Genomic DNA, 19951 nt, shown 5'->3' on the forward strand with positions numbered 1-19951 from the left:
GTGACCTGCCTGACCTACATACACTGTGTGTCTGACCTACCTCAGCTCAGCCGTGGTGTGTGGTCACAGCAGGCAGTCAATCACTCGTCACCATCAGAGAGGAGCCGAGCCGAGGAGGAGAGGAGAGTCAGCCGCCCGCCTGAGCAGGGATGTAGCGTTCCCGCCTTCTGGAGCCTGCAGGCTAAGATAGACATCACGTCACACGTCCCGCTGTCCTGACGTTGGCACTGCAGAAGGCAGGACCTGCGGCACTCGGCCACTTTCGGCCGTTATGGCAGTCGGTTTTTTCGGCCGCTCTGGCAGTCGGATACTTTCGGCCGCACTCGGGCACTTTCGGCCGCACTCACAACCAGATCGGTCCTGGCGGCCGTCGCTCGGGGCTAACAACGGAATTTAGCATTCCATATACTCGGGGCTTTTGGGGGTCACATTCGGGACTTCAGCCCCCCCTAGCCACCCCCTCCCAACGCCCCTGCCCTCTCCCCACCTTAATAACTTTTAACAATTTGTTTGATCGGACTTTACTGGTACAACTGGGACAGACAACTGAAAGAATATATATATAAATTCGTACTAAATTTATTATAATTAAAATCACATATGTTGAAAGAAGAACCACACATTTTATTGATCCCCCTTATATGGGGGCCCATAGTACACAAATGCTACTCAGATCATTTTGATGAGCCAAGAGAAAGAAGGTCGTCACATTTTGTTTTAAATGCTTCCTCAGGACCTCATCCTTTTGGATATAAAGATGAGCAGTCTAAGTAAAAAAAAAATATATATATATACAAAATCAATACGCAGTAATATCTTCAACCATCAATAACAAATCAATTTCATATATCATTGTTTCAAAATAGCTCTATGCACTGTGACAGTACGTATCCCTGTCCTAGTGATTGTCGCCCAGGATTCTCAAATAGGCAGGTTGAGAGGCTCCAGGAGGATTATTTAATTTGGGGGATACTGTTTTATCAGTTTCCTCTGGTTGGTAAAATCCAGTTGGGGACCTGGAGCCTGGAGATTTCATTGCAATCTGGGTGGGATGGAATCTCCAATCCTGGGACCAGGTTTTGGGAACAGCCAGGAGTCTGGCTTGTTGATTGTGCAGCAGGTGGGTCCTGAGCTTATAGCAGAGCCAGGACCAGGGTTCTGGGCTCCACCCTCCCGAGGAGTCCAGGCGTGCAAGGGAGAAGTGTGCCTGTTGGCACAGGACAGTCTGACAGAGCAGACGGAGGCCCCAAGCCAGTGGGCTGTAGCAGCCAGGAAGCTGTAAGAGAGAGTGTCACCAGAGGTACAGAGTGGATACCAAACAGGGACACAGTTACAGGGTCAAGAGGACCAAGGTCAACGCATGAACAGCAGTGCTGACCAGGGAGCCAGATGGCTTGGTATTTTCCATTCGTTATTCCATTATTGCTTTGAAGTTGAAACCCCTGCGTGGGAATCCTGGATAGACTGTTTTTTCTTGTACTTAAATAAACATGGGCCAAAAAAGCCCTTAAGCTGCATGTCTGTTGTAGACTCAGCTCACTGGTAAGCGCTATATGTAACTTACATTGTGCCCCAGGGACACAAGGACTGGCACAGTGGAATCAAGCACAAAAGGCAGTGCAACTGTAAACATATAAATGGATAATCATATATATAGTCCATATAAAGTAAGTGATTTGTGGCGAGTGGCGGCAGCTCTCTTCAGAGAAAGCGAACTCTGTAATTTGGGATGAGAAATGGGAAATCACAGGAAGCGCCACCCGAGTGTAGTATTTAAAACACAGTTTAATGGATTTTAAACCGTGTTTTAAATACTACACTCAGGTGGCGCTTCCTGTGTTTCCCCCTTTCTCACACAAGGACTGGCATACAGCTGATGGAGAGTGGTGGCAAATTCCAAGCAGAGGCAGGTGGAAACATAGTACTTTTTTAAAAATCCTATGTGTACAATATCTTCCAAAAGAGACTAGAAATGTTAAAATAGATCCATCTATAGTACACCATATGCATTACTATGGTAGGGGAAATAGATCTTTCTTGAGATTTAAATGGATGTGGTCCATTTTTGAGTAGCCAAGCTCTTTTTGGTCTATTCTCATCTTAATAACTTAAGGGTAGGTGTTCTGTAGTTTATAGAGGTAACCTGGACAGGAAGATGAAATAGCACTACGGAATGCATAGGAGAGCCCTGGATTTCTGGCAGGATTACCTTTTATTTTTTTGCACTAATCTAACAGATCTAACAAAACGCTTTCTGTTGCTGAATTGAAGGTCTCTAGATCTGGCTATGCTTTCTAGAAGAAGTGTCTAGATCACAAGTCTAGCTGGACAAAAATACAAAAAAATACAAATAATTTGGAATAATGAATTAAAGCAGTTTAGAAATTTTCATGGTGTGCCTGAAGCCCATCTTTGAAGTTTCTCTGTCTTCACACAGATGGATTGCATTACTTAAAACACACCACCATCCAATACACATAGGACATTTGTGAAACCTGTACAAAGGAAAATTGCATGTGTTCAGATTTTGGCATGGTTTAGTAACTGAATTAGATTATCTGACTGAAATCTGAGCAAAAAAAAAACATTTCTGCAAGCTGCAAGTTTCATCAGCATTCCCACATAGATATATGAATTGAGCTTGTACTTCTTATGTGTCATTTTCTGCCATTGTAATACAGGAGCTGTGAGTCGTGTAAGATGCTGGGTTTTGTACAATGTATTTCATTTTGAGACTGTTCCACCCGATCTGTTCATCTTCTCTGCATGAAATACAGACACGGATCAAAGACTTACTCCGCATTTCTTCATTTCTTCTCATTAACCTTTTTTTACTATGCAAGACTGTAGAGAAAGAAAAAAAAGTAGATTTCTCTTTCTTTGTATATTTAGAGCATGAAGTGCTCATCAGCAGCTTTTACCAAAGGGGTGCTCTATAGTGACTGTTCTCATCCCTTTTCTAAGCCACCTGCTACACAGATGGGCTATATGTAGACAGGTCCACTTGAAACCAAAGCAATGGCCACTTTATCACATCATGATTTAAAGGCTAACAAGCGAATGTGTCAGCTGCCACTTAGTGCCTTATGCCTACTTATTCCAGGAATATATACGAAATAGGAACAAAGGGAACACAAGAGGACGCTCAAAGAAAAGCATACTGGACAGCCCACCACCCTTCCTTGTTAATCCACAGCGACCCCGTCAGAATTCTGGAGACCCCAATGACACACAACAGGCAGCTTTCGTGTGCAAAGCTAGTCTCAAACTAAGTGTAGCAATAGGGAACCTTTACTGGATAAAAAAAAAAACAATTGGTAACTCACTCAGTAGGACGACAGTCAGCACTTATCTTAAATATCATCAAGCTGGCCACTCAGATGTGCTCCAGGGATCTGTTTATTCAAGGCAAGAGTGCTCTATCACTGCCACCAGCCGGCAGTGGAAAGAAACCAGGAAGTGGCCATACCAAGACAACAGCCATACTAAGATACAGATAAAATATACAGAGAGTATAAAACATAAAATAGCATTAACACTGTAAACCAATAAATTCATAAAATTATATAAAAAGGTTGTATAAAAATAATAGTAAATTGAAGAGTGTACCCTCCACATATGCTAGGAAACTTGCCCAGGGTATAAATAATGCCCTTGCATCTGATCACGTAGGCTTGACAAAGGAGCTGGGTGGCTCAGAAATGGGTAGTGATGCCCCCCTCACAGATGTGACAACATTTCTGGTTCGGCCTTGCACTCCAAGGTGGTTTCACTTCCTGGTTTCAGCCGCTTCCTGGTGTCTTTCCATTACCCAGCTAACATTGGTGATAGAACACTCTTGTCTGGAATAACAGACCCCTGCAGCGCATCTGAGCTGGTGGCCTGATAGTACTCATGTGCTGACTGTCATCCCTTTGAGTGAGTTGCCAGTTGTCTTTTTTATCTAATAAAGGTTTCCTCTTGTGACCTAGGAAAATTGTGTGGGCCACTCAGGCTCGATAGTGAGGGGGTATGTGGACAATGCATCCGCAGCTGCTGCTAGAGTGCTGACAGGAGATGGAGTCTGTCCTGGCTCCTGCAAAGGTTCAAGAAAGGAAGGGTAACCTCTGGAAGTTGCACATCTATGGTCCTACTGCAATGAATGGAGTGGCAACCTCAGCCTGGACTCTGACCATAGAATGCATTAAGGCGAAAAACCTCAAGGGTTTACAACCCCTTTAAACAGATTATCTTCAGTCTGTGAGGTGCTGCAGCTAATGTACACTGGAATTATCCCTTGACGGGCTATGAAGGACTGTATTATCCCTTTGCATAAATGCCCAAAGGTCCCATGATTGCTATACATCTGCCTTGTGTTTATTGTGCAATGGTTATTTTTTTTTTCTTTTCTTTTTTTTTTCATATACTAGGTAAGATACTTTGGTGTTTAATGATGCAGTTAAACAGTTGAAAATAAAAAATTCCCTGGGAAGATTTGCCCTTTCTGTTCATCCTGGTGGCTGTTGTCACCAGATTAGCAACTACATTGCACCAATTGGCAGTGCACCGTACTGCTGACATGTTGGACCTCTGTATGGACCCAGCTGCTCTCACACAGAGAGTTACAATTCTTGCATGCAGCGTGTACCTCACATTTTTGCCCAGTGCTGGTAGAAACAAGCACTGTAATTAAAGCTGGACAGCAATGTTACAAGCTTCTGTCCTGTTCACAATTTCTCTTCAGTTGGACTTGAGCTCTCATATCTGTATATATACCTTATGGACTAGAGCAATTTTTACATTTCCACTTTGGGCCTATTTATTAGTAATACATTTGTCATTACTTACTTATTATTAGTAATACATTTGTCATTACTTAAAGCGGTTCTAAAGCCTAAACATTCTTTACCTTAATGCATTTTTTGCATTAGAGGTAAAAAATGCTTAGGCATCGATTTATGGGCAAAAGCTCCCTCTTGCCAGGAAGAACTGTCTCGGTGCCCCCTACTAAAAATAAAAACCGCAGAGGTGATCAAATACCACCAAAAGAAAGCTCTATTTATGGGAAAGAAAAGGGACGCAAATTTTGTTTGGGTACAGCATTGCGTGACCGCGCAGTTGTCAGTTAAAGCGACGCAGTGCCAAATTTAAAAAGTGCTCTGGTCAGGAAGGGGGTAAAATCTTCCGGGGCTGAAGTGGTTAAAAAAAAATCCTTTACAATCACTTTAAGATAACAAAGTAATACATGGGGGGGGGGAGTTGACTTTCTGTTGGCAAGATTGCTTTGCAAAGTGTGTTTCATTTTCTATGGAATGTACAGACAAAAGATGGAAAAAAATGTTCTGTTTTGAGTTTTTACTGTAATTTAAAAAGTTTACATTTCATTCTATAACTTTTCCCATAACACTAAAATTATGTATCTGGTACAAAACATGTAAATGAATAAAGGTTTTTCTGTTTTTAAATTCTGCACATTTCTTGTGCAACAATGAAAAAAACAAAGCAAATGAAAAAAAAAATTAACATTAAATTAAAATAGAAATCAAAATAAATCAGAAGAACTATAGCTAAGAACGGGAAGGGGTTTACTTTGTTAAAAAAAAAAAAAGAACGGGAAGGGGTTAATTCTTTTTAAAGTTGGTTAGATAAGAATACGTTTTATATACATTAAAAAAAAAAGAACTTTTTTTTATGAACCAATGTCATATGCAGATCCAAGGCCACACCTTTGATCTAAATAGGAATGAATTAACCCCAACAATCCAGGTTTCATTACTGAAAGTCTCTTTTTGTTCCCCCTAATTTAGTGGGCCTGGAGAAAATAGTAATTGGGCCGCTTTATTAAAACAGCCCTGTAATAATACAGGAGCTGGCCTAGATTCTGTTAATCCCTCATCCCAGCAGCTGCCCCTGCAAGATTTTTAACCTCTTGGCACAGACAATATGCAAATATGCGGCCTCTCGATGGGCCTTAACGCCGAGCATACACATATTTGCATACCAAAATGTAAATACATCTGTGCCGAGAGCGCGCGCTCTGCGTGCTCCTAGCACTGTTACCGGCAGCTAACGAAAAGCTCCTGATCACAAGCAGCGATCAGGAGCTTTCCGTTTATGTGACCGCTGTGATAGCCAATCACAGCGGTCACATGATCATAAGCCCCGTCCCGCCTCCTGACATCTAAAACCCCTTAAAAGGCCTGGAGGCGTCGGCACCAAGGGGTTAAAAGCCTCGCTAAAGGAAAAAATGGCTATAGAAAAATATTCTGGAAAGAATTCTAAAATGGGCAAGGGAGGTTTGGAGGAAAATGTAAGTCTTGCCTATACAAACCGTTTAAGCAGACTAATGTGTGTGTATCACTAGCACTGAGAATTTATATAAAGCATGTCTCCAATATATCCAGAGCAATTTCTTGCTTTGAAAAATAAAAATCTGTAAAAGTCAGCTAATATTAAGTATCGCTGAATTGTACAGAGTGCTTCTCCTAAATCTCCACAGTTGAGAGACTTATTAGACCTGCGGGAGACCCTTTCATTCTCTTCCCACGCGTTTCAAGTCTTGAGACTCTAGGATACTTCTAGTCTGGAGGTGTTATGATGTTTGATTCTCCAAACGTACCACAGATACAAGAAAAGAAATCTTTAACATCTGATGTCAGCTTTCCCCTTTTAATTTACACATTATTAAAATTGTTCATCTGAAACATTTGCAAAGAAAAAAGCATTTAAAACCTAGTTTCCGGAAGCCTGAGGAGTTTGTAAAAGAAGTAATGTGTACTTGGTAATTACCAGGCTTACTTGTTTCCTTACAACATCCTGAGAACAGCAAATGACAAAGGCTTTAAAAGCACCTTGGGGTGTAATTTCTGTATGTTAAGTCACCAAACAGTCATTTTCGTAATGTATTTTCTTCAACCTAGAACTACAAATTAGGGAACTGAAATAAGTTGTGGAAAATAGGGAGATGGAAAAAAAATTCTCAAGATATTTTCTAAAAATAAAAGCATCACACAAATGATCAACTTCAGTTTTAGCTGGAGGGTTTTTAGGTTGAAATATAGACATTCATATTAATAGAAAGCACCCTTTGAATTTAGTTTTTGATTATGTTGTATATCAGCATTTGCTTTTATAATCATATTGTTAGTACCTTCTCTTCCCTGGCAGCCTTCATCACATGAAAGGATCATTGATCTGTTCTCAGTGGCATACTTGTGTATCATCCACACAAACCTGTTTGAAGTATATGTGAACCATACAACCCATTTACATTTCCCTTTAAAACACTATACGTAAATAATGTCCTATTTAAAGTTGATGTAAACTCAGTCAGTTAAATCTCATATAATAATTAAGTTCCAATCAAACTTTAAGGTAAATCTGCTAAACATAGTCCATATCCATCAAAACAAAAGGTGTGCAAAGCCAAAGAGTTTGTTTTTATTTAGAAAGTAACCACAACCTTGAGCAGAAAAGCCTGCCCCCTGCCAGCACGCTGTAGAAGAACTCTTGGGTCTTTATGTGCATGCAGTGGTCCCTTTGCTATTGCTCTCCAATTAATAGGGGGCATGAGTTTTTGTGATTGCAGAGCTATAGGTCTGTCTCAGCAGGGGGGGGGGGGGGGTGTCAATACAATACAGCATATAGGCCGGGGACAGGTGAAGTAAAAAAAAAAAAAAAAAAAAAGTTACACCCAAGCACTTAAAATCTCCCTTCCAAAAATGTTTGAGGCCCCCTCCCCCACATACATGATTATACAAGCGTAAATGCATGCATAGGGGACGGGGGCGCACCTACATGCAAAAACGTTAAGTGTGATACACATTTTACATATCGCCGTGCATGTCGGGGTGAGATTAATAATAAATAAATAAGGCCTATTATTCATGGGTAACTCTAAACCAATGACCTGTAGGGGTTTTTAACCACTTCAGCCCCGGAAGAATATACCCCCTTACCTGACCAGAGCACTTTTTGCGATACGGCACTGCGTCGCTTTAACTGACAATTGCGCGGTCGTGCGACGTTGCACCCAAACAAAATTGATGTCCTTTTTTCCCACAAATAGAGCTTTCTATTGGTGGTATTTGATCACCTCTGCGGTTTTTATTTTTTGCGCTATAAACAAAAAAATAGCGACAATTTTGAAAAAAACGCATTATTTTTTACTTTTTGCTAGAATAAATATCCCCAAAAAATATATAAAAAAACAAATTTCTTTCTCAGTTTAGGCCGATATGAATTCTTCTACATATTTTTGGTAAAAAAATCGCAGTAAGCATATATTGGTTGGTTTGCGCAAAAGTTATAGCGTCTACAAAATAGGGGATAGATTTATGGCATTTTTATTTTTTTATTAGTAAGGGCGGCGATCTGCGATTTTCATTGTGAATGCGACATTATGGCGGACACATCAGACACTTTTGACACTATTTTGGCACCATTGTCATTTAAACAGCGATCAGTGCTATAAAAATGCACTGATTACTGTGTATATGACACTGGCAGGGAAGGGATTAATCACTCGGGGATGATCAAGGGGTTAAGTGTGTCCTAGGGGGAGTGATTCTAACTGTAGGGGGGATGGGCTCACTACAACGTGACAGAGATCACTGCTCCCGATGACGGAGCAGTAGATCCCTGTCATGTTGCTAGGCAGAACAGGGAAATGCCTTGTTTACATAGGCATCTCTCCGTTCTTCCGCTCCGTGACACGATCGCGGGACACCGGCGGACATCGAGTCCACGGGACCCGCCGGGCAGGGTCACAGAGTATGCGGCGGGCGCGTGCGCCCACATTGCCGCATCTTAAAGGGGACGTACAGGTACGCTTATGTGCGCAGCCGTGCCATTGTGCCGACGTAAGCGGTTAAAAGTATCATCTATGGAAAATTTAGGGTACTGAAGTTTGTTGCCATTTCATGGGCACATGTGATTTTAAGGTTTGCCAGCACTCTTGCCAGCTAGCCTGCAAACAAACCAAATTCGCCCTGTCTAACAACTCACATTAAAACCAGAGGGTTTGGTTGCACACATTTACAAATGTATGTGGAAGCCAATGCCAGGCTCCTCTATACAGAAGTTCTAACTCTATGGTTTTAAAAGTCTCCAAGTTGGAGCATATACAGCAGTTTATAAATTAAAGGCAGGTTTGCCTGGGGGGAGCCCACTCCTCCATAAAGGTACAGGGACACATTGGTCTTGATTGGTCGCAGCTGAAGGCATCCAATGTGCCCCCACACCAAATCAGAGAACAAGCTATACAAAAAGATGGCAACCACCCCTATTTATAACTAGCCGCCGTAAGATGCACATGGTAGAGAGAGACATCCACTGCTATATATGCTCAAACTTGAAGATTCTCAAAACTATAGATTTAGGACCGCAGTATACAGAGGATCCTTGACATGGGCACTGCAGCTTCCACGTATATTTGCAAATGTGTGCAACAAAACGTTCTGTTTTTAATGTGAATTGTTAGACAGGGTCCAAATGGTTTGTTTGCAGGCTAGCTGGTAAGAGTGCTGGGCCATTCTAAGTCATCTGACCTTAATTTAAAGGCTCTTCCAGTACATTAAAGTTACATAGCATTCAGCTCTGCGAGATCTCACATTAGTTTGCTGGAACTGCAAACCATTAACAGGCAGGGTTTGCCTCAAACCCATGGTAGTCCTGAAGCCAAATCTCATCCCTTTTGTCACCTATGGGACCTTGAGGTTTATGGTACATGGACCACATGTGTTTAAGGAGACCACACCACACTTTTACACATGGCCATATGGTGGAGTTCAGGGGAGCTGTGACTTTAACCGCTTGCCAACCAGCCACCGTCATTATACTGCGGAAGGCAGCATGATCCCGCGAACCGTCGTAGCTATATGTCGGCTCGTGGAATCGGGATAGCAGGCATGTGCACGCAGCCGGAGGTGCCACAGCAGGGGTGCCAATGCTTATGGCCGACGGTCGCGATGACCGCCGGCATCGATCGCGAGCACGAGGGACAGAACACGGAAGTGTGTGTGTAAACACACAAATCCGTGTTTTGTTCTTAGAGGAATGACAGATTGTGTGTTCCTATGAACTAGGAACCACAATCTGTCACTTCCTCTAGTCAGTCCACTCCCCCTTCAGTTAGAATCACCTCCCAGGGAACACCGTTAACCGCTTGATCGCCCCCTAGTGTTAACCCCTTCACTGCCAGAGACATTTTTACAGTAATCAATGCATTTTTATAGCACTGATCGCTGTATAAATGTCAATGGTCCCAAAAATGTGTCAAAATTGTCCGATGTGTCCGCCATAATGTTGCAGTCACGATAAAAATCGCAGATCGTCGCCATTACTAGTAAAAAAAAAAAATAATAATAAAAATGCTATAAATCTATCCTCTATTTTGTAGACTCTGTAAATCTTTGCGCAAACCAATCAATATGCGCTTATTGCTTTTTTTTTTTTTTTTTTTTACCAAAAATATGTAGAAGAATACATATCGGCCTAAACTGAGAAAAAATTAGCTTTTTAAAAAAAAAAAATGGGGATATTTATTATAGCAAAAAGTACAAAATATTGTTTTTTTTTTTTTTTCAAAATTGTCACAGAGGCGATCAAATACCACCAAAAGAAAGCTCTATTTGTGGGAAAAAAAGTACGTCAATTTTGTTTGGGTGCAACGTCGCACGACCGTGCAATTGTCAGTTAAAGCGGCGCAGTGCCGAATTGCAAAAAATGGCCCAGTCATTCTGCAGCCAAATCTTCCGGGGCTGAAGTGGTTAAGTGTTTTAAATTTTTTTTAAATTTTCATATTTTGTACTGAAGCAGCTGTTTGATATCATTATATATATAAATATATATTTCTTACATATTGAACTGTGGTAACCCCCATAGAAAGGTAAAATTTGTTTTTTTTTAGGTATCTTCAGCTTTGTATCCATTGGCTTTAGTTCAAGCTGAAGTTTCTAAAGCATGGCCCTGCACTCAGGGTTTAACTCCTGGAACAGCTGGTGTATAGTTCATACACCAACTCATGTCATTTATAGCATGACAGCACAGATGGTTCTCTGACAGAACTGTTGGTATATAGCACAGGTACAACTCTGTAGAGCCACTTCTCTAACTTTCATACAATGCTTATATATTATTCAGTAAAGTTATGAAACTATGACCACCATGGAGCAACTATATGGAACAACCAGTGTCAGTTGCACATTGCAAGGGCACTGTTGTGCCTTTGAGCCTTTGTTAATGAATACATGTATATTGTTTATTGCTAAGGTGCCACTTGGCCAGAGTCTTTTTGCATGAAGCACTCACAAAGCAATCACCTGTGCCTTTAAACACACCTACTCACATTACTTCCACTACCCCATTCGCCTTGGTTCTACCCTTGTATTATTTCATATAGTGAATTATTAGTAGTTCCCATCATAGTTCAAAACCCTTAAAGAAATAATAAAAACACACTGTATAATTTACATGATCCCTTATCTTTCCATATGTGGATGATGGCACCGTCATTTTTAAATAAGAAAGACATCCAAGTACCTTTTTTCCTATTCAATATAAAGCTGTCACATGACCCGTAATATAGTTAAAAAATATTTATTTAAAATAAACTCCCCTCATAGGGGTACTCACATTGTGCAGGTGCGTGAATGCACCATCCTATTCAGGGCTTTAACATGTAAGGAACGCTAGTATGGCGTGCGGTGTGGTGTATCCTCCTCGTCTGCTCCTCCGCGCTGACAGCTCTGTCCTGGCCCCTGGCCCCTAGGTTTAGGACGCTGGTCTTAGGCATTCCTGACGCTCACTCCCCTCCCCTTTACCCCACCTCTCTTTCCCACCTTCCTTCCTACTCTGAACTTCTTTCCTTTCCTTTCCTTTCCTTTCCTTTCCTTTCCTGTCCTTTCCTTCCTTCCTTTTCACGGCCAGCAACAAAGTTACCTGGCTCATTGATACCTACTCTAACTTGCAGGCTACACATTTTGTTTGTTAGTATGCTATTTATACTGTTGGATGTTATCACAACTCCTTGGCAATTACAAAAAGTCCTTTTACTCTGTTTTGTACTTAAACATATTTTTCAATAAAAATCGATTGAAAGTGAAAACTGAGCATGTGCAGTAGCTGCCAACACTGCTCTGTAAAATCTCCAACTGCAGTGGGGACATGGACAGGAGCAGGAGATAGGGAGTAGCAGGACCCACCAGATTTCTTGCAGAAAACTAATCCCATAGTGAGTATAAACAGCATGTAAGACAGCATTTATTGATAGTTTTTAATGATAACACTTTAAGCCCCATGAATGAATGAATGAATGAATGATCCTGATAAAAAAAGGATTCATCTCATATTGTCCTCCTATGTTTTTCCCTTTGAGCACCTTTTCTGGGCAGCATCTGAGAAAAATCTGAAGGATTATGTCAAGGCGGGCCAAAATCACTCAATAGCCCTCCCAGTGAAATTAAAGAACAGGTCCCTGTTCCTATACTTGCCTCCTATAAATTTATAATAAGACTTTATTCCACACTAGGAACTGTAGCTGAGAATGTCTATCACAGCATCACTGTGTTAGACATCTGGATCTGACACACTACATTAAACATGCATTACATGTGCAGTATAGTGCTGTTGAAGACGTAGGTTGGTTGGACATGCAGAGAGAAGTAATTATGTGTTGTGTTGTCTGTGCAGTTTTGCAGAGTATCTGCTCTCTCTATTACATCCTGGAAATGTGATGCTCTGAGTCATGAAAAGAGACGAGATTTGTTACTAAGAATAGAATACTTTTGTGGCAAGGCTTTTGTCTGTTGGCTCTTCCAGGAAGCTGCAATATACAAAGAAGAAAACGTGCAATCTTAAATTTTTCTCACAGGTATTTTTCCATTCCCTCTTTTTAGGTCAACGACTCCAACTGTGACTCCGAAATCCTCTGTCTGCTGTTGGATGCCAAGCTGATGGTAAAATGCATAGGCACCGTCTACTACCCACACCTGGTTAACCACTTACTGGCCAAGCAAGAGGATGGCCAGTGGGATGTTGAGGAAATAGCAAAACAGCTTCATAGTTCTGGACACAAAGCAGAGGCTGGGACCCTTCTAATGTCTTACAGGGGGACACATCCTGCTCTCCGAACCTTCAGTTCTGCTCTCTCCAGTCTTAAGCGCTGGTTATAGATACACAAGCCAAGTAGAGCCACAGAAAGAAGAGCTGAGAAGAGTTTCATCAATGGCTCTCTGATAGAGCATTTCTTTTCTGCCTAACTTGACTGTAACAGGTGGAGGTTGGCTTTTCAGCCAAGTTTCTGCTGTCGTATGATGAAGTCATTTCTCCATATATTTTTAATAAACATTTTACTAGAAGGGGCAAAGAAATGTCATATCCATGGACTGGTTTCTGTAGACAGTATATAGAGTATCAGCTTTCTCTGTTTACATCAGGGGCTTACCTCTTTCCTAACAGTGCTGGATGTGGAGGGGAATGTTACCACCAGAGTTTCAGAGATAGAGGATCACATCCTGCTGCTCTACATATTATGCCTAAAGCTATAGGTACCTATAATATATGTGCTCTGTACAGAGTGTTATTTCTGACTGAGTGAAATGTGAATATCACTGATCTCTATGCAACACAGATCAGTTTGCTCAAAACGCGTAGATCTGTAATAAGTGAACAAAAGAGTCTAACATCTGGCAATTGCCACTGTATGATTGGAGATCCTAACTCATGTCCAGCATTTTCTGTTGTGCTAATTATAGTTTATGTCCAGCTAAAACACATTTTCTCTTCATTTTCAATGGAGTGTGGAAGGATTAGAACCTCGTTTGAGTTTTTACTGCTATCTAGAAGTGAGACAAAATCCGCAACAGCGATACAAACAGTGATACAGTTCTTTTCTTCCTCCAGTCTTCTTGCATTTGAAGATTGTTCCTCACTTACTTTCTGCTTTCATCATTTTCACAAGGGAGAGTAAAGCCTAGTACACACTAGTAGTTTTTTTTTTTTTTCACTCAGCCCTGCTGACAGCTCAGGACAGATATCCGACGTTAGTACAGCAATCTGTCCTGCTGTTCTATTGTGTTCTGACAGGGGGACACCATTAGCTGAGAGCGCTGATCGGGAGCTGATAAGCAGACCGGCTTCTGTCAGAATGATTGCAGTACACACAGGCTGAATGTCAGCTGGTTTCTATGCCACACGACATTCGGCTCGTGTTTACTAGGCTTAAGGCTGATGTCACACTTCCGATTCCATTTCTGGCAATGTATCACCAGCAGCAAAATCACTCACTTGCTGGCCCAGAATGCTGTAGAATTTGTCTTGCTGGCCATGCTAAGAAGGAAGTTACTTAAAAAAAAAACAGGTAAGTGGTAAGTTAGTGGACCGCCCTTGTAACATCAGCCTAAGTGAGGGAAAATGTCTTGGATTGTAGTAAAAACATGATGAGTTTTAATCCTTTCAGACTCTATCCAAATCCAAAGAATAAAGTTTTTAGATAAACATAGCCTTTAAATACAAATTCATAAGCTAGACCCATGGGTAATAGCTGCAGAAGGTGGGCAAACCTATAGAATCTACAAACCAATCTTGTAGGCATCTTACTTAAGCAGGCCATACGTTGTACTTTTTTTTCATTCAACCAGCGGGTTGAGTGAAAAAAATGTGCCGATTCTCCCATCAACACACTGCTGGGGTGATCCCTTCCACAGTTGTATTGTGTTCTGCCGGTGGGGAGCCTTTCCTGCTGGCAGAATACAATGATCAGTGTTGCTGGCTATAACTGGCAGCTCTGGTTGTTTGGGAAAAACCCTACAGGCTGATAGATCAACTTATTTACAACCATCTAGCACCATACATGGATCAAAATTCAGCTGGTCCCTCCTGAGCTGGGCGAATTTCGATTCATGTTTGGCTGGCTTTTGGCATGCTAAGCCAGTAGCCAGCATATCAGTTCACTGGAACTAAAAACATATCGATGTTCCCTATCCTCCTGCCGGTTACTAGTGAACTCATATTGTATGCTGCATTTCTGCCTACAAAGTACTAGTTTCAGAAAACAACTTTAAGAAAATTGGAGACTCATAAAGTTGCTTGTAAGAACTTTTTCTTTAGTCGCCATGGAAGGTTTAATTTACTTTTATGCATTTTTACCTCATATACACACATTTAGAGGTTGCTATTAAGCGACAACATAACTAACACAATTGAACTTATTTTGCAGAGGAAGTCCCTATACAGCTTTTTAAACATTAGACCCCACTACCCGCTCTTATATCCTAGCAAGGCCATGCTCTCTCCTATAGACATTAATTACAATAACCCTGTGGTAGGTCATGGTGCCTGCGGAAGCTAGGAGACCATATGAGGATCTAGATGCATGCAGCCCCTAGAGGAGACCAGCTGACACAGCATTCTGTTCTCACTTTGCCTTGCTTATGATTGGCCGCAGTGGTAGAAACACTAATCTTAGACTTCCATGAGTAGCAAATTAAACTCTGCAGCCTCGGAAATATAAAATGAATTAAAAAGCCGACATGCACATGTTTACATCTTCTAATATCAATAAAGTTCTTACACTCCTACTACTACAGAGGAGACTTTTTATTTGATGTTTGTTTAAGCTGTTATGACATCTTATAATAGGAAATTGTAACTTCATTTGATGTCCCAAGTGCTTCTTCTGTCATACTACAGCATGTAACTATGTCATTTTGCTTTGCATATTTATGGAAGCAAACATCTTTCTCATTTTACAGAGAAATGACAAACTGGAAAGCCATATGGATATTTTTATGTTGATGTAATAAAATATAACAGCCTGATAAAACTTTAAGGATTCTCATTTAGTTTTATATTGGTATCTTTTGCATTAAAAAATTTGATGGAAAGAAGCTTAAGTTGTGCAGTTATCAAAGTATGAGTCCACCTTAATGAAACTTTACATATAGCAAGATAAGAAATAATCAACCGTTCGAGTGAAACTCCTTCTTAAAGGAAAACTTAATTTTCTGTTTAAAAATGAAATAAGGTAACACCAAAAAAAAAAAAAAAATGCTTCTAGCAGGTAAGAAAAATGCAGCAGTTCCCCTGGCTACAGCCAAATGCCAGGCCATTGTGAATGGGCAAAGTTCAGGAACTCCCTGGTGGGAATGGATTTCACAGAGGACATCCATGCCCTCCCACCTTATGCCCCGTACACACGATCAGAAATTCTGCCAGCAAAAGTCAGATCTGAGCTTTTGGTCAGAAATTCCGACTATGTGTATGCTCCATCTGACTTTTGCTGGCAGAATTCCAGCCAGCAAAAGATTGAGAGCAGGCTCTCTATTTTTCGGTCGGAAGAAGTTCCTATCCGAAAATGCGTTCATCTGTATGCAATTTGGACGCGCAAAAAATCCGCATGCTCGGAAACAATGACACATGCTCGGAAGCATTGAACTTAATTTTCCCGGCTTGTCGTAGTGTTGTACTTCACCACATTCTTGACGGTCGAAAGTTCAGAGAACTTTTGTGTGACCGCGTGTATGCAAGGCAAGCTTGAGCGGAATTCCGTCGGAGAAACCATCCAAGTTTTTTCTGATGGAATTTCTGATCGTGTGTATGGGGCATTACACACATTTCCTTTAGTCAGAGTGTAGAGAAGCAAGAGCAAACAGGCAAGCTCAAGAAATGTCTTTGAGTTTTGCCTGTTGAAAAAAATCCAGCATTTGGCTATAGCAGAAGTAATTTTTTCCTTTTCTTTTTCCTGACCTTTGTGTTTCAATCAATAGCCATTTGTGATCTTCTAAAATTACCAGAAAAGAGCTTTCATACAACCATAGCAACAGTAAAAAAAAAAAAAAGTCCTATCCCCCTGCCTGTGTAATTGGCTGACTGATGTTTCCAAAAGTAAAAGCAGGCAGTTTAGTGTTGTTATGGTGATAGGTCCAAGAAAAACTTGATCTATCCTTGACACTTTGAGCTGTTGTCTGCAAGGCCTTGGAAAGCTGTGACCTGAACTAAAAATGGATTTAATTGAGAGTTTTACAATTTGCTTTACGCAAATTAAAGTGTATGTTACCCCCAAAAAATGTGTTGCATTGAAACCTGCCCCTAGATGGATTGAAACTAAATCAGTGACTGCAGATGCTGATCAGTGTATTCTAACAGCAGAGTCGTCCCCACTGTCAGAATACAATGGCTCCATCTACCTTGATTGTGTGGATAGGGGGGAACCTGTCCGTTTTTTGTGATCAGCTGACTGGCTGATTAAGAAAAAAACAGTCATCCATGACCATGCTAAGTATATTTGATGACATATTATGTAACAAAAATACTTGGGGAAGCTGCCAGTTTCCCTTCTGTAGTGCCGATTCACTCTGCTCTTGCATTTGGGGTGTGGTTAGGATTACACTGACATCTGCAGTAGATTGCACACCCAGTGAACGCAGTGTGGGAAATGTGCATGGAACACGTGTTTCCTGCACCACATTATGGTGTGAACTGGCCCTTAGATTTCATTCTGACTACATCAGACATGCAACCAGATCTGTGCGGACATAGTTTATGTAGCCTCACTTTTTCTAAGATGCAGGGTGCTGTGCTAACACACAGCATCCTGTATCCTCCATGGTCAGATTAGTGGCAATGCCAACGTGGTCAGCTCTTGGAAGCACCTTCTGGAAAGCTATATCAGCTGTATGGAACACAGCATACACAGTGTGGAGAGTACGTGTGATTAATAAACATATCTACCCGCTTTGGAGGATGACATGCGCCCTGCTATCCAGAAAAGGGACCATACAGAAGGCTTTATGGTGACGTGATGGCAAAATAAAACAACAGAAAACATACTAAATTGTGCTACTTTACGAACACTATTAAGTGTATCATATAGGAATTATATTTGCTGCCTTAACATATTATTTAGATAACATGTTTACACATACTTTAACTCTTTGAAGGTTGAAAAATATTCTTTTTGGTCAAATTCATATTTATACATGTGCTATAGTGTGCACTTTTCTGATCATTCCAACACACATCATTTTACCTGCTTCTGTGTGCGTAAGCAATAGACTTGACACTGTGTGATGGAGGCACATAACATGTTTTTAACACATACATTTGCAGGTAATTCCCAATCATGACTCTGACTGAGCTTTTGCAAATTTGCCTGAATTCACATTAATGCCCCCAAGTGCAGTTTTACCAAGCCAAACTTTATTCAAAGACAAGCAGTGGCATATCATCCATGGGTGCAGGGTGTTCAATGCACATGGGCCCGGGGGGCACTGTGGTCTGACCCACCCTGCACCCATGGATGATTTGTCTCTGGTTGACAGTCGGGGATGATCGGTGCGGCAGTGAGGGCAATTACAGGCACCGATCTCCCTGTATGGCTTTCAATGAAGTAGCTGACAGCTGCTTCTCCTCCTCTCCCTTCGCAGCTTTCAGCTGCTTAATTGATAGCCATACAGGGAGATTGGGAGACCTGTAACTGCCCCCACTGCCGCACGATCACCCCCGACTGTCCCCTGTGTCGTCCTTCAACACCCTGTGTCATCCTCCAGCTCTCCTGTATCATCCTCTGGTCCTCCTGTGTCTTCCTTCGGACCTCTTGTGTCTGTCTTTCAGCCCCCCTGTGTCCTCCAGCCCCCCTGTTCCCACCATAGTGCTGCTGGCCTCCCTCTTCTCCTCTCCCACCAGCTGCTGCGGGGAACTGTCAGGATGGAGTGTGGAGGAAGGGGCCTGTAAACATGTCATTTACCAGCCCCTTCAGTTTATGAATGAACAGGAGCCTCTGTATCCTGTTCATTCATCTTCAGTGTAGCTGAGGCTGCAAAGAAAGGCACTAGAGAATTTGTAACCCCTGATATCTCACCAAAGCCACCCCCCCAACAGGGCTGATAAACAAAAAGAATTGCAATAAATATAAAAAAATAAAATCGCTAGAAATAATAAAATTGTAAGAAAAAATATAAAATAAAAAATGGCTATAAAAAAATGTACAAACTAACAAAAAAAAATTGTACATTTTTTTAATCTAAATAAAAAACTACTGACACTGTCCACTTCCCCAAAAACTACTTTCACTATGCACTGCCCTACTGACACCATCCTGCACATACTAGCTTCCGCCATACACTCCGCACTTCTCTCCTGCATATATTACCTGCCACCATACACTTCATACCCCTCTCCTGCACATACTACCCACTGCCATACACTCTGCACTCCTCTCCTGCACATACTACCCACTGCCATACACTCCGCTCTTCTCTCCTGCACATACTACCCACCACCGTACACTCCACACTCCTCTCCCTGCACATAATACCCACTGCCATACACACCACACTGCTCTCCCTGCACTTAATACCCACCGTCATACACTCCACACTCCTATCCTGCACATACTACCCACTGCCATACACACCACACTCCTCTCCCTGCACATAATACCCACCGCCATACACACCACACACCTCTCCCTGCACATACTACCCTCTGCCATACACTCCACACTCCTCTCCCTGCACATAATACCCACCGCCGTACACACCACACTCCTCTCCCTGCACATAATACCCACCGCCATACACTCCACACTCCTCTCCTGCACATACTACCCACCGCCATACACTCCACACTCCTCTCCCGCACATATTACCCACCGCCGTACACACCACACCCCTCTCCCTGCACATAATGCCCACCGCCATACACTCCACACACACTCCTCTCCCTACACATAATACCCACTGTCATACACTCCACACTCCTCTCTCTGCACATTATATCCACCGTCATACACTCCACACTCCTCTCTCTGCACATAATATCCACCGTCATACACTCCACACTTCTCTCCCTGTACATAATACCCACCGCCATACACTTCACAACCCTCTCCTGCACATACTACCTACCACCCTACTGTACTGTGCATTCCCTATTTAACATTGCTGCATTCTGCACATGTAAGTCACCTCAG

The 19951-nt window shown here is 41.8% G+C and overlaps 1 protein-coding gene across 1 annotated transcript in view; it reads left to right on the forward strand.

Annotated features, from left to right (window-relative positions):
- The window catches only part of NBAS (NBAS subunit of NRZ tethering complex), a 1128646-nt gene extending 1112844 nt beyond the window's left edge, over window positions 1–15802 (forward strand). Inside the window, exon 53 of the mRNA XM_073625357.1 lies at window positions 12876–15802. Within this exon, the coding sequence (XP_073481458.1) occupies window positions 12876–13151 (276 nt within the window). The 3' untranslated portion in view covers window positions 13152–15802. The remainder of the gene's footprint in view (window positions 1–12875) is intronic.
- Window positions 15803–19951: the final 4149 nt, after the last annotated feature.

This window comes from Aquarana catesbeiana, linkage group LG04 (genome assembly GCF_042186555.1).
Source record: "Aquarana catesbeiana isolate 2022-GZ linkage group LG04, ASM4218655v1, whole genome shotgun sequence".
In the NCBI taxonomy this organism is placed as follows: domain Eukaryota; kingdom Metazoa; phylum Chordata; class Amphibia; order Anura; family Ranidae; genus Aquarana; species Aquarana catesbeiana.